General features: G+C 41.8%; 1 protein-coding gene across 2 annotated transcripts in view; it reads right to left on the bottom strand.

Annotated features, from left to right (window-relative positions):
- The window catches only part of LOC138674351 (mucin-3A-like), a 93,438-nt gene extending 80,265 nt beyond the window's left edge, over positions 1–13,173 (bottom strand). For both annotated transcript variants that reach the window (XR_011320602.1, XM_069762206.1), the window contains exons 1-3: positions 10,069–13,173; positions 7,208–7,291; positions 6,856–6,974 (exon numbers count right to left, since the gene is read on the bottom strand). Coding sequence is in view for 1 of the 2 variants with exons in the window: in XM_069762206.1 (XP_069618307.1) it covers positions 6,856–6,974; positions 7,208–7,291; positions 10,069–12,682 (2,817 nt within the window). In the remaining variant the exon portion in view is untranslated. The remainder of the gene's footprint in view (positions 1–6,855; positions 6,975–7,207; positions 7,292–10,068) is intronic.
- Between the last annotated feature and the right edge of the window lie 387 nt (positions 13,174–13,560).

Raw genomic sequence — 13,560 nt, 5'->3', positions numbered from 1 at the left:
TATATACACCGCACAGTACCTCTCCCCTGTATATATACACTGCACAGTACCACTCCTCCTGTATATATACACTGCACAGTACCTCTCCCCTGTATATATACACTGCACAGTACCTCTCCCCTGTATATATACACTGCACAGTACCTCTCCCCTGTATATATACACCGCACAGTACCTCTCCCCTGTATATATACACTGCACAGTACCTCTCCCCTGTATATATACACTGTACAGTACCTCTCCCCTGTATATATACACCGCACAGTACCACTCCTCCTGTATATATACACCGCACAGTACCTCTCCCCTGTATATATACACTGCACAGTACCACTCCCCTCTATATATACACCGCACAGTACCTCTCCCCTGTATATATACACCGCACAGTACCACTCCCCTCTATATATACACTGCACAGTAACTCTCCCCTGTATATATACACTGTACAGTACCTCTCCCCTGTATATATACACCGCACAGTACCACTCCTCCTGTATATATACACCGCACAGTACCTCTCCCCTGTATATATACACTGCACAGTACCACTCCCCTCTATATATACACCGCACAGTACCTCTCCCCTGTATATATACACCGCACAGTACCACTCCCCTCTATATATACACTGCACAGTACCTCTCCCCTGTATATATACACTGTACAGTACCTCTCCCCTGTATATATACACCGCACAGTACCACTCCTCCTGTATATATACACCGCACAGTACCTCTCCCCTGTATATATACACTGCACAGTACCACTCCCCTCTATATATACACCGCACAGTACCTCTCCCCTGTATATATACACCGCACAGTACCACTCCCCTCTATATATACACTGCACAGTACCTCTCCTCCTGCATATATACACCGCACAGTACCTCTCCCCTGTATATATACACTGCACAGTACCACTCCTCCTGAATATATACACTGCACAGTACCTCTCCCCTGTATATATACACTGCATAGTACCTCTCTCCTGTATATATACACTGCACAGTACCTCTCCCCTGTATATATACACTGCACAGTACCTCTCCCCTGTATATATACACTGCACAGTACCTCTCCCCTGTATATATACACCGCACAGTACCTCTCCCCTGTATATATACACTGCACAGTACCTCTCCCCTGTATATATACACTGCATAGTACCTCTCTCCTGTATATATACACTGCACAGTACCTCTCCCCTGTATATATACACTGCACAGTACCTCTCCCCTGTATATATACACTGCACAGTACCTCTCCCCTGTATATATACACTGCACAGTACCTCTCCCCTGTATATATACACTGCACAGTACCTCTCCCCTGTATATATACACTGCATAGTACCTCTCTCCTGTATATATACACTGCAGAGTACCTCTCCCCTGTATATATACACTGCACAGTACCTCTCCCCTGTATATATACACCGAACAGTACCTCTCCCCTGTATATATACACTGCACAGTACCACTCCTCCTGTATATATACACTGCACAGTACCTCTCCCCTGTATATATACACTGCACAGTACCTCTCCCCTGTATATATACACTGCACAGTACCTCTCTCCTGTATATATACACTGCACAGTACCTCTCCCCTGTATATATACACCGCACAGTACCTCTCCCCTGTATATATACACTGCACAGTACCACTCCTCCTGTATATATACACTGCACAGTACCTCTCCCCTGTATATATACACTGCACAGTACCTCTCCCCTGTATATATACACTGCACAGTACCTCTCCCCTGTATATATACACTGCACAGTACCTCTCCCCTGTATATATACACCGCACAGTACCTCTCCCCTGTATATATACACTGCACAGTACCACTCCTCCTGTATATATACACTGCACAGTACCTCTCCCCTGTATATATACACTGCACAGTACCTCTCCCCTGTATATATACACTGCACAGTACCTCTCCCCTGTATATATACACCGCACAGTACCTCTCCCCTGTATATATACACCGCACAGTACCACTCCCCTCTATATATACACCGCACAGTACCTCTCTCCTGTATATATACACCGCACAGTACCCCTCCCCTGTATATATACACCGCACAGTACCACTGCCCTCTATATATACACCGCACAGTACCTCTCTCCTGTATATATACACCGCACAGTACCACTCCCCTCTATATATACACCGCACAGTACCTCTCTCCTGTATATATACACCGCACAGTACCCCTCCCCTGTATATATACACCGCACAGTACCACTCCCCTCTATATATACACCGCACAGTACCTCTCTCCTGTATATATACACCGCACAGTACCCCTCCCCTGTATATATACACTGCACAGTACCACTCCCCTCTATATATACTCCGCACAGTACCACTCCTCCTGTCCTGTATATATACACCGCACAGTACCTCTCCCCTGTATATATACACCGCACAGTACCACTCCTCCTGTCCTGTATATATACACTGCAGAATTTACAATAGCTATCACTCATGTAAGAAGTGAATTATGGCTTTGTACTATACCTATATTTCTCTGCTGTATCGGGGCATCATGAATCATGGTATGTGTTAAAGGGAGGGGGGGCCCACTGAGACTCTTTCGCCCGGGGCCCTCAAAACCTGGAGCCGGCCCTGCACCTACACCACTGGAAAGCCCTGGGGACATACTTCACCTGTGGGATGGTATACCATCTAGCTGCCATCACATCACCCCAGTGGACCCCGAGCAGCGTCGGTCACCCTGACCGAATACCACAGGTGGCGTCACGAAACCTTGACAGACTTGTATCACCTTTTATTGGACGCCTCTTAGCAGGGTCACGGACCGGGTCCAGCCACCGTGACAACCCCAGAACTGAGCCTCTGCAGCATTCGACACTGTGGATCATCAGCTCCTCCTCACTATGCTCCGCTCCATCGGCCTCAAGGACACCGTTCTCTCCTGGTTCTCCTCCTATCTCTCCGACTGATCCTTCACTGTATGTTTTCCTGGTTCCTTCTCCTCTCACCTTCCCCTTACTGTTGGGGTTCCTCAAGGATCAGTCCTAGGCCCCCTACTCTTCTCGTTGTATACTGCCCCTATTGGACAAACAATCAGTAGATTTGGTTTCCAGTACCATCTCTATGCTGACGACACCCAATTATACACTTCCGCTCCCGATATCACACCGACCTTTTTAGAAAACACCAGTGATTGTCTTACCGCTGTCTCTAACATCATGTCCTCCCTCTATCTGAAACTAAACCTGTCAAAAACTGAACTCCTCGTGTTCTCTCCCTCTACTAACCTACCTTTGCCTGACATTGCCATCTCCGTGTGCGGTTCCACCATTACTCCAAAGCAACATGCCCGCTGCCTTGGGGTCATCCTTGATTCTGACCTTTCATTCACCCCCCACATCCGATCACTGGCTCGCTCTTCTTACCTGCATCTCAAAAACATTTCTAGAATTCGCCCTTTTCTTACTTTCGACTCTGCAAAAACTCTGACTGTTTCACTTATTCATTCTCGTCTGGACTATTGTAACTCTCTACTAATCGGTCTCCCTCTTGCAAAACTCTCCCCGCTCCAATCTGTCCTGAATGCTGCAGCCAGGATCATATTCCTCACCAACCGTTACACCGATGCCTCTACCCTGTGCCAGTCATTACACTGGCTACCCATCCACTCCAGAATCCAGTACAAAACTACTACCCTCATCCACAAAGCACTCCATGGCTCAGCACCACCCTACATCTCCTCCCTGGTATCAGTCTACCACCCTACCCGTGCCCTCCGCTCCGCTAATGACCTCAGGTTAGCATCCTCAATAATCAGAACCTCCCACTCCCGTCTCCAAGACTTTACACGTGCTGCGCCGATTCTTTGGAATGCACTACCTAGGTTAATACGATTAATCCCCAATCCCCACAGTTTTAAGCGTGCCCTAAAAACTCATTTGTTCAGACTGGCCTACCGTCTCAATGCATTAACCTAACGATCCCTGTGTGGCCTATTTATAATAATAAAAAAAAAAAAAAAAGGTTCCTCGCATCATGTTCTCATACACTTTATGCAGTATTAGCCCTCTGTGTCTGTACTGCTACATACTTAGGCAGGTAACTGGTTCATGCAGCTTTACATGAACACCTGAGCCTTACACTATGGCCGGTCCGAATAACTAAAGCAATTGTTATCATCCACCTCTCGTGTCTCCCCTTTTCCCCATAGTTTGTAAGCTTGTGAGCAGCAGGGCCCTCACTCCTCCTGGTATCTGTTTTGAACTGTGATTTCTGTTATGCTGTAATGTCTATTGTCTGTACAAGTCCCCTCTATAATTTGTAAAGCGCTGCGGAATATGTTGGCGCTATATAAATAAAATTATTATTATAATTATTATTAACTGAGCCAGAGAGGACCGGTACCGAGTAACCCGCGGCCCTGCATCTGGGGGCGATCCATGCCCTTTTCTCAAAGACGCCGTGTATTGAAATATGTATATATATATATATATATATATATATCTACTATATGATTGTCTAAGGGTCACTTCCGTCTTTCTGTCCTTCTGTCTTTCTGTCACGGTTATTCATTCGCTGATTAGTCTTGCCAGCTGCCTGTCATGGCTGCCGCAACCAATCAGCGACGGGCACAGTCCGGAAGAAAATTGCCGCTCCTTACTCCACGCAGTCAGTGCCTGTCGCCCGCATACTCCCCTACGGTCACCGCTAACACAGGGTTAATGCCGGCGGTAATGGACCGCGTTATGCCGCGGGTAACGCACTCCGTTACCGCCGCTATTAACCCTGTGTTTCCCCAACTTTTTACTATTGACGCTGCCTATGCGGCATCAATATTAAAAAATTTAATGTTAAAAATAATAATTAAAAAAAACCTGCTATACTCACCCTCTGTAGTCCGCTGAGCCACTCGCGCCGGCCGCCATCTTCTGTTGCTGGTTCTGGTGGCAAAGATGGTATGGGAGAAGGACCTGCCATGATGTCATGGTCATGTGACCGCGACATCATCACAGGTCCTGCGCTCATACCAACCCTGGGACCGAAAGCTGCCGTGGACTACAGGGGGCCCTCGGAAAGGTGAGTACATGTTTATTTTTTATTTTTTAAACTGTGACAAACTTGGCTGGGCAATATCCTACATAGCTGGGCAATATACTCCCTGACTGGGCAATATACTAGGTGGCTCTGTGCTGTATTCTACGTCACTGGGCAATATACTACGTGACTGGGCAATATACTATGTGGCTGGGCAATATACTACATGGCTGCGCAATATACTACGTCACTAGGCAATATACTACGTGGTTGGGCAATATACTACGTGACTGGGCAATATACTATGTAACTGGGCAATATACTACGTGACTGCAATATACTATGTGGCTGGGCAATATACTATGTGGTTGGGCAATATACTACGTCGCTGGGCAATATACTACGTCACTGGGCAATATACTACATCACTAGGCAATATACTACGTGGCTGGGCAATATACTACGTGGTTGGGCATTATACTATGTAGCTGGGCAATATACTACGTGACTGGCCAAAATACTTCGTCACTGGGCAATGTACTACGTGGCTGGGCAATATACTGCGTGGTTGGGCAATATACTACGTGGCTGGGCAATATACTACGTCACTGGGAAATATACTACGTGACTGGGCAATAGACTACGTGGCTGGGCAATATACTATGTGGCTGGGCAATATACTACGTGGCTGGGCAATATACTACGTGGTTGGGCAATATACTACGTGGGCTGTGCAATATACTACGTGGACATGCATATTCTAGAATACCCGATGCGTTAGAATCGGGCCACCATCTAGTATATATATATATATGTGCAGTGACCTTATGTATAGGTATTGTGTGAATAGGAACATCTCTCCTGAAGGCTGCAGGTTCACACCCAGGTGTTAATATGTATTTTCCTGGGAGGAGTAGAATTCTGTCTCCAATCTCACCACGGGGTCCTGCTGGAAGCCAAGAAGAAAGGAAACATTTGACACCTCCTAGCTCTTGGAAGAGAGATGTTAATTACGGCCTGACAGTATCTCTGTGAGAGTTGTTCCACAAAGGATCTCAAGAGAAAATAATATATTCATTGGGGGCGCGGCCGTGGTCCAATCAAAAACCAAGCAATTATGATATTAACCTGATGGGCTGGTCTTGAAACCTGACCTCCAGACAAAAGCTATAAATAAGACCTGCATACAGAGAAACGTGTTCACATAATGGGGGCAGCCAAACTGGTGTGATCCAATCTACATTCATCCTACCCTCAGGGAGCAGAAAGCAGACTACAAGTTGGATGATTTCTGTAAGTTTTTCTCCTGTTATTTTATACTGTTTTCCTTGAGTTGTATGTCTTCTTTTTATCATATTTTTATAACTTTTTCTTACTGTAAGCACTGAACCCTTTCGTATTAAAGTATAAAATTTTAACAAGTTGAACCTTGAATGTTTAAACGAATCCATAGCCTAAGGTGTGTGAGCCTTATGAGTGGTAGACATTATTAGTAATAATATTTCTAGGACTCATCGCCCGTGTATTCGATGAGTGGTGGCAGCGTGTATGAGCGGGTGTGTGGCCTGGGTCAGTGTGTGATTTATGCTCCCATTACAGCATATGACAGAGGTTGGATGCTGGACTGAGAGTGGGGAGATAGACTAACCCTTGCAGGCACAACCCAAGTCACATGCTGAAGGCGGGCACGTGACGAATTAGTTACACCATGGAGAAGGGATCCGTGACACACCCCATTTTCTCTAAGCCATGCCTCTATCCAGACATCACATAACACATTGGAAAGGTACATACAAATATTGTTACCTCGTAAAGAAACCTATCATGGAAATCTTGATATTCTTTAGATAAAGGATTATTCAGGGAGGAGTTAAATTCCTCATTTTGGACATGGATGGAAATTTCCAGTTTAGCAATGACAAAATCTGTAAAAAGAGAAGATAATAAAAAGAGGGAACTAAGATTTTCTGTCCCTACATTTTTTTTTCATTAATTTAGATAGTTGGAGACATCAGTATTATATATTACCTCCTTTGAATAATAGATATCCGAGTAGAATTTATGTGAGATCTTAAGCTTTTTAGCGAAAGATTAATAACATTCCCACCAAAGTCGTAGACAAAAATGTACAAATATTCTGTACTCACTTCACACCTACCTAGAATAATTTCATTGTAGATAAACCTACAGTTTTTCCCATAGAAGTGTCTAGGACATGGACATATCCCTTCATCACAAGGCTCTGAAAGAATAAAAAATCCTGGTAAAATGTTATCAACAATTATTAGATGATACCAGTATGTATAGGAAAATTATGAGTCACTTCAAACCTTCTCTGTTTTTCTAATTTTTAGAACTAAAGCAAAATCATCCCATTTGAGAGGTTCAAGAAGGGATCAAAAAAATTCTCATCTGTCCTGTGCAAATCTTGAAACTAGTCATTGATAGTGAAGGATGTCTTAAGCACTTAGACCAGTGTTCCCCAACTCCAGTCCTCAAGAGCCACCAACAGGTCAGGTTTTCAGGATTTCCTTAGTATTGCTTACGTGATAATTGCAGAACCTGCACAGGCAACAAATCCATCACCTGGGCAATACTAAGGAAATCCTGAAAACATGACCTGTTGGTGGACTGGAGTTGGAGAACATTGTCTTAGGGCAGTGTTCCCCAAGTTCGGTCCCCAAGAGCCACCAACGGGTCATGTTTTCAGGATTTCCTTAGTATTTCCCAGGTGAGAATTCCATCATCTAGACAGGCAACAATTCGATCACCTGGGCCATACTAAGGAAATTCTGGAAACATGACCTGTTGGTGGCTCTTGAGGACTGGAGTTGGGGAACACTGTCTTAGAGTATGGAGCCGAAGACGAGCTTGCCCACCGAGAGCAGGTGGTACATACCGTTTCCGTTTCAGATTCCAGATGTTATACAAGTTTTACCATTTTAAGAAAATGGTTTTGTGTGTGAATAAAAGCAATAATAACTGTGGCCGACCCCGTCCATCAAAGATTCATGTGTTCTGTGCTTTAATCGAGCATTTTATTTCCCGGAGGAACACAACCCTTTTTTTTTATAGTTTTGGTGTTTTGTCTCGGCAGTCTAAGTCTCAATCAAAATCATGATGTCATATGATGCAAGTTATGATATTTCGAGGCATAGTGAGAGCAGAGGGACCAAATATGCCAGAACTTGGAAAAAAAAAGACTCTTAGATGTAAGGGAAGATGGCCGTAGGGGTGGAGAGGTGAGTAGATATAATCTTTTTTTTTACCCTATGGTTATTATACTCTGGGGTCTTGAGAGCATAATAAGACACATTTGATTTGCAGTTGTTAATTTCAAAGCAAAACGAATATTCAGACCATATTTGAGTGAATCTGATTAATTGAATTTCAGCAGATTCTCTCATTACTATTTATCTAGAGGGACAAATGAATTTGGAAATAATTATCAAAAAAGGTTGGATGTCACATGGGTTATATTCATGTAGAAACAGTCATGTAATTAACATGATTTGCAGTTTGGTCACAATATACATAAACAGTATAAGGAAGGTGTTAGGAAGTCAAGTAAGTCAACTATCAAATATATTTTAGATAAGAAACGGTATGCACATTTCACCAAATCCTGGTGCAGCAAGGAGCCTAAAGATCCCTCCGCCACATAGTAAAACGCTAGCGTTATTACGTTATTATTGGCAATGATATTAAATTTGGACCCAAGAGTTTTAACTTCTTACAATCATCCGTCAGATTTCAGATACTTGTGTATGGAGCATGCGTCGATGGAGCTATGGAGCATGCGCGGCAGCTGAGTCACCTCCATACGCAGCAGGTGCCAGCTGTGTTAGACAGTCAGCATTTGCCTCTAAAAGCTAGCTCCTCTTGCTGCCATTTAACCCTTTCCATGCAACCCACAAACTCAGAGAGTGGCATTCTAGTGGCAAGATCCTGAGATGCCGATGGATTTCCCTCACAGCCATCTTTGTTCTGTTATGAAGTTCACAGGCGTCAAAGAGATTATTAATTTCACTATATACTGCAATATTGTAGTATTTCAGTAGATAGTTCAAAGAAATGCAGGTTTTATGTCCCCATGTTTTGTAGAAATTGTAAAAAAAAAATAGATTTAAAAAATATAAATGTTTGAACTATTCCCTTTTCTCAATAGAAAAATGAAGAAAAATAAAACAAATTTCGTAACACCAAATTATTTAACCTCTGCAGTAAACACAATTGAAAAGAAAGAAACGCCAGAATTGCTCGCACAGTTTCATAGATGGAAAAATGAAAAAAGTTACCAGTCTTAAAAAAAATTGTGATACAAACCAGTGTTTTTTGCGTAGTTCTGGATTTGTAAAAAAAAAACTATACAACTTTGGAATCACCATAATCGTGTTGACCTTGAGAATTGTGTCGCCAGGTTCTTTTTACCGTATAATGAAAAATAAAACCCAGAAAGTAATGGTGGAATTGTATTTTTTCACTGTTTCACCTCAGTTGGTGTTTTATCCTGTTTTTCAGCACATTATATGCTAAAATGATTGCTGTCATTCAAAACTACAATTTCGAGTACAATAATGAGCTCTCATATGGCGAAAAAAAAGTTATGACTCTTGAAAGAAAGGTAGGAAAAAATGAAAACCCTGCAGAGTGGAAAGGGTTACAATATGCCTCCAAAAACGTGTGAATGATAATAAACATAGAAAACATATTAGTTATAAAGATTGTGATTGCTGTAACCGGAACCGTGCGTATGCTCAGTGGTGATCCTGCCGAAACACGTAGGATCTGTATCCACGTCAGATGTTACATTATCTTGTGTTATCACTAAAGTTGAGATTGTTGTGAGACCAGTAAGCAGAATTGTCTCATTGTCAGTGATTGTTCTTTCTGTTGTTTGGCTGTTTGTAGTGAGCACAACCTCTGCATTTTTGACTGTGCTATGAGTCAAGTATGTAACATGGGGAAAAATACCGCTAGGCTCAGGTGTTGTCTGACTGTTCTCGATTGTTGTTTTACCTGTAGGACTCTTTGTATTATTCAGCACTGATGTTGCATCATTCAGATGTTCAGTTGTTGTTTGACTATCATTGGTTGTAGTTTTTCCTATAGGACTATTTGGAGTATGCAGTACTATTGTAGTATCCATGAGGCGTTGAGGTGTTGTGTGCTTATCATCAATACTTGTTTTTCCTGTAGGACTACTTGGCGATCCCACTACTACTGTTGTATCACTCAGATGTTTAGGTGTTGTCCAACTATCTTTGATTGTTGTTTTCATTGTAGGATTACTTGTAATATGGTGTTCTATTGTAGTATTATTCAGGTGTTGAGGTGTTGTATGATCATTGATTGTTGGTTTCTCTGTTGGACTACTTGGAGTTCCCACTACTACTGTCGTATCACTCAGATGTTTAGGTGTTGTCCAACTATTACTGATTGTTGTTTTTATTGTAGGATTACTTGTAATATGTTGTTCTATTGTAGTATTATTCAGGTGTTGAGGTGTTGTATGATTATCACCGATTGTTGGTTTCTCTGTTGGACTACTTGGAGTTTCCAGTACTACTGTTGTATCACTCAGATGCTTAGGTGTTGTCCAACTATCATTGATTGTTGTTTTCATCGTAGGATTACTTGTAATATTGAGTTCTATTGTAGTATTATTCAGGTGTTGAGGTGTTGTATAACTATCATCGATTGTTGGTTTCCCTGTAGGACTACTTGGAGTTTCCATTACTACTGTCGTATCACTCAGATGTTTAGGTGTTGTCCAACTCTCAATGATTGTTGTTTTCATCATAGGATTACTTGTAATATTGAGTTCTATTGTAGTATTATTCAGGTGTTGAGGTGTTGTATAACTATCATCGATTGTTGGTTTCCCTGTAGGACTACTTGGAGTTTCCATTACTACTGTCGTATCACTCAGATGTTTAGGTGTTGTCCAACTATCATTGATTGTTGTTTTCATCGTAGAATTACTTGTAATATTGAGTTCTATTGTAGTATTATTCAGGTGTTGAGGTGTTGTATAACTATCATCGATTGTTGGTTTCCCTGTAGGACTACTTGGAGTTTCCATTACTACTGTCGTATCACTCAGATGTTTAGGTGTTGTCCAACTATCATTGATTGTTGTTTTCATCGTAGGATTACTTGTAATATGTTGTTCTATTGTAGTATTATTCAGGTGTTGAGGTGTTGTATGATTATCACCGATTGTTGGTTGCTCTGTAGGACTACTTGGAGTTTCCATTACTACTGTCGTATCATTCAGATGTTTAGGTGTTGTCCAACTCTCATTGATTGTCATTTTCATTGTAGGATTACTTGTAATATTGAGTTCTATTGTAGTATTATTCAAGTGTTGAGGTGTTGTATGATCATTGATTGTTGGTTTCTCTGTTGGACTACTTGGAGTTTCCACTACTACTGTCGTATCACTCAGATGTTTAGGTGTTGTCCAACTATTATTGATTGTTGTTTTTATTGTAGGATTACTTGTAATATTGAGTTCTATTGTAGTATTATTCAAGTGTTGAGGTGTTGTATGATCATTGATTGTTGTTTTCTCTGTTGGACTACTTGGAGTTTCCACTACTACTGTCGTATCACTGAGATGTTTAGGTGTTGTCCAACTATTATTGATTGTTGTTTTTATTGTAGGATTACTTGTAATATGTTGTTCTATTGTAGTATTATTCAGGTGTTGAGGTGTTGTATGATTATCACCGATTGTTGGTTGCTCTGTAGGACTACTTGGAGTTTCCATTACTACTGTCGTATCATTCAGATGTTTAGGTGTTGTCCAACTCTCATTGATTGTCGTTTTCATTGTAGGACCACTTGTAATATGGCGTTCTATTGTAGTGTTATTCAGGTGTTGAGGTGTTGTACTGCTATCATCGATTGTTGGTTTCCCTGTAGGAATACTTGGCGTTTCCATCACTAGCGTTGTATTACTCAGGTGTTGAGGTGTTTGACTATCGAATATTGTACTTTTCTCTGTTAAACTATTTGGCGTATGCAGTACAATTGTAGTATCACTCAGGTATGAAAGTGTTGTCCGACTATCATCGATTATTGTTTTCCCTGTATAACTATCTGGTGTTGTATAGCTGTTGTTTGCTGTAGCAGGAGTAACATGTTTTAGCGTTGTTTGGCTTCCAATGACTGTTGTTTTGTGTGTATAAATACGTGATGTATTAGGGACCATTGCTGTATCACTCAGTGTAATTTCAGTATATTGTGTTACTGTTGTTTTAATACCTGTAAGATCAGATGTGGTTGGGCTGTCAGTAAATTTTGTTTTACTGATTGTTGTGTTATCCCGATCTATTGTTTTATCTGTATCAGTGACACTAGAAAAAGCGCTTGTGGGATCTGTGCTCTGAGAAACGTTTGTTGGTCGGATGCTAGTCATTGTAGGCATTGTAGGAGGATCACAGTCTGTTGGGTCCTCCGTTAGTTCTTCACAGTGGCTGGTAGTGTCTTGAGCTGTTGAACAGTCTATGACTGAAATCGTGGTTACACATTCTGTAGTTTGCTTTGTAGTTGCATCACATTCTGGTATTTCATCGAGGATGTCCTCACAAACTATCATTCCAGAATTTCTTTCAAAATATTGCATCCCTGAAATTAAACAAACAACCTTGATTTAGCAAGAAAATGTATAATTGCAAATGTTGACACAAGAATCCTTACTATTGATGAGCAAATCTATCAAAATTCAAATTTGTCAATTCTCTTGAATTTGGCCCGAAATGTTGACTGGCATTGAATACATTCTATGTAAATTTAATGTGCTGAATTCTGTTCTGTCTTTTAAAACCCCAACACATTAAAAATATAATGTGAGAAAAAAATAGTACTCATCTCTATGATCAGATGTTCAGCTCCCATGGCTCCTCGTCTGGTCCTTTGTGCAACTCTCTCTGGTCTCTTTTTCACTTCTTCAAGGCACACAAAGTCCTCTTCCTCCATCTTCACTCTTTGATGGGCATATATATTATCATGCTTTGCATTGCTTGAGGCGCTGACTAGTCCTTGGGCGCTGCAGATCGTGAAGTCACGATGTGCATCATGATTTCCGCGACCTACTTAACATCGTAAGCTACAGTTCAGAGTAAAAATAGAGGAAGAGAACATCGCACAATTTGGAGAAGTAAAGAAGAGGCCATAGGGAACTGTGAAGAGGACTGGATGGTAACTGCAGTGCTGGGAGCAGCAAGGTATTCATTATTTTATCATTTTGCTGTAAATCGCAAAATGGCAAGTGTGCATTTTACCCAAAAATTAGTTTGCAGAATCCAAAGTTTTTGTAAAAGTCAAGATGACTTCATTTTACCTTGAACTGATTTGCACACGACTAGTCAACAAAGAGGTTGACCGCTACTTTTACATTGATGCCCAATCCCCTGGATAGGGCATCAATGTCTGATCGGCCGCTGTCCAGCACTTGGGACCCTCGCCGATCAGCTGTAATCGGTGTCAGGGCAGCGGCCACCG

The sequence above is a fragment of the Ranitomeya imitator genome, chromosome 4 (assembly GCF_032444005.1).
Source record: "Ranitomeya imitator isolate aRanImi1 chromosome 4, aRanImi1.pri, whole genome shotgun sequence".
Classification (NCBI taxonomy): domain Eukaryota; kingdom Metazoa; phylum Chordata; class Amphibia; order Anura; family Dendrobatidae; genus Ranitomeya; species Ranitomeya imitator.
This window is presented reverse-complemented; position numbering and strand designations above follow the sequence as displayed.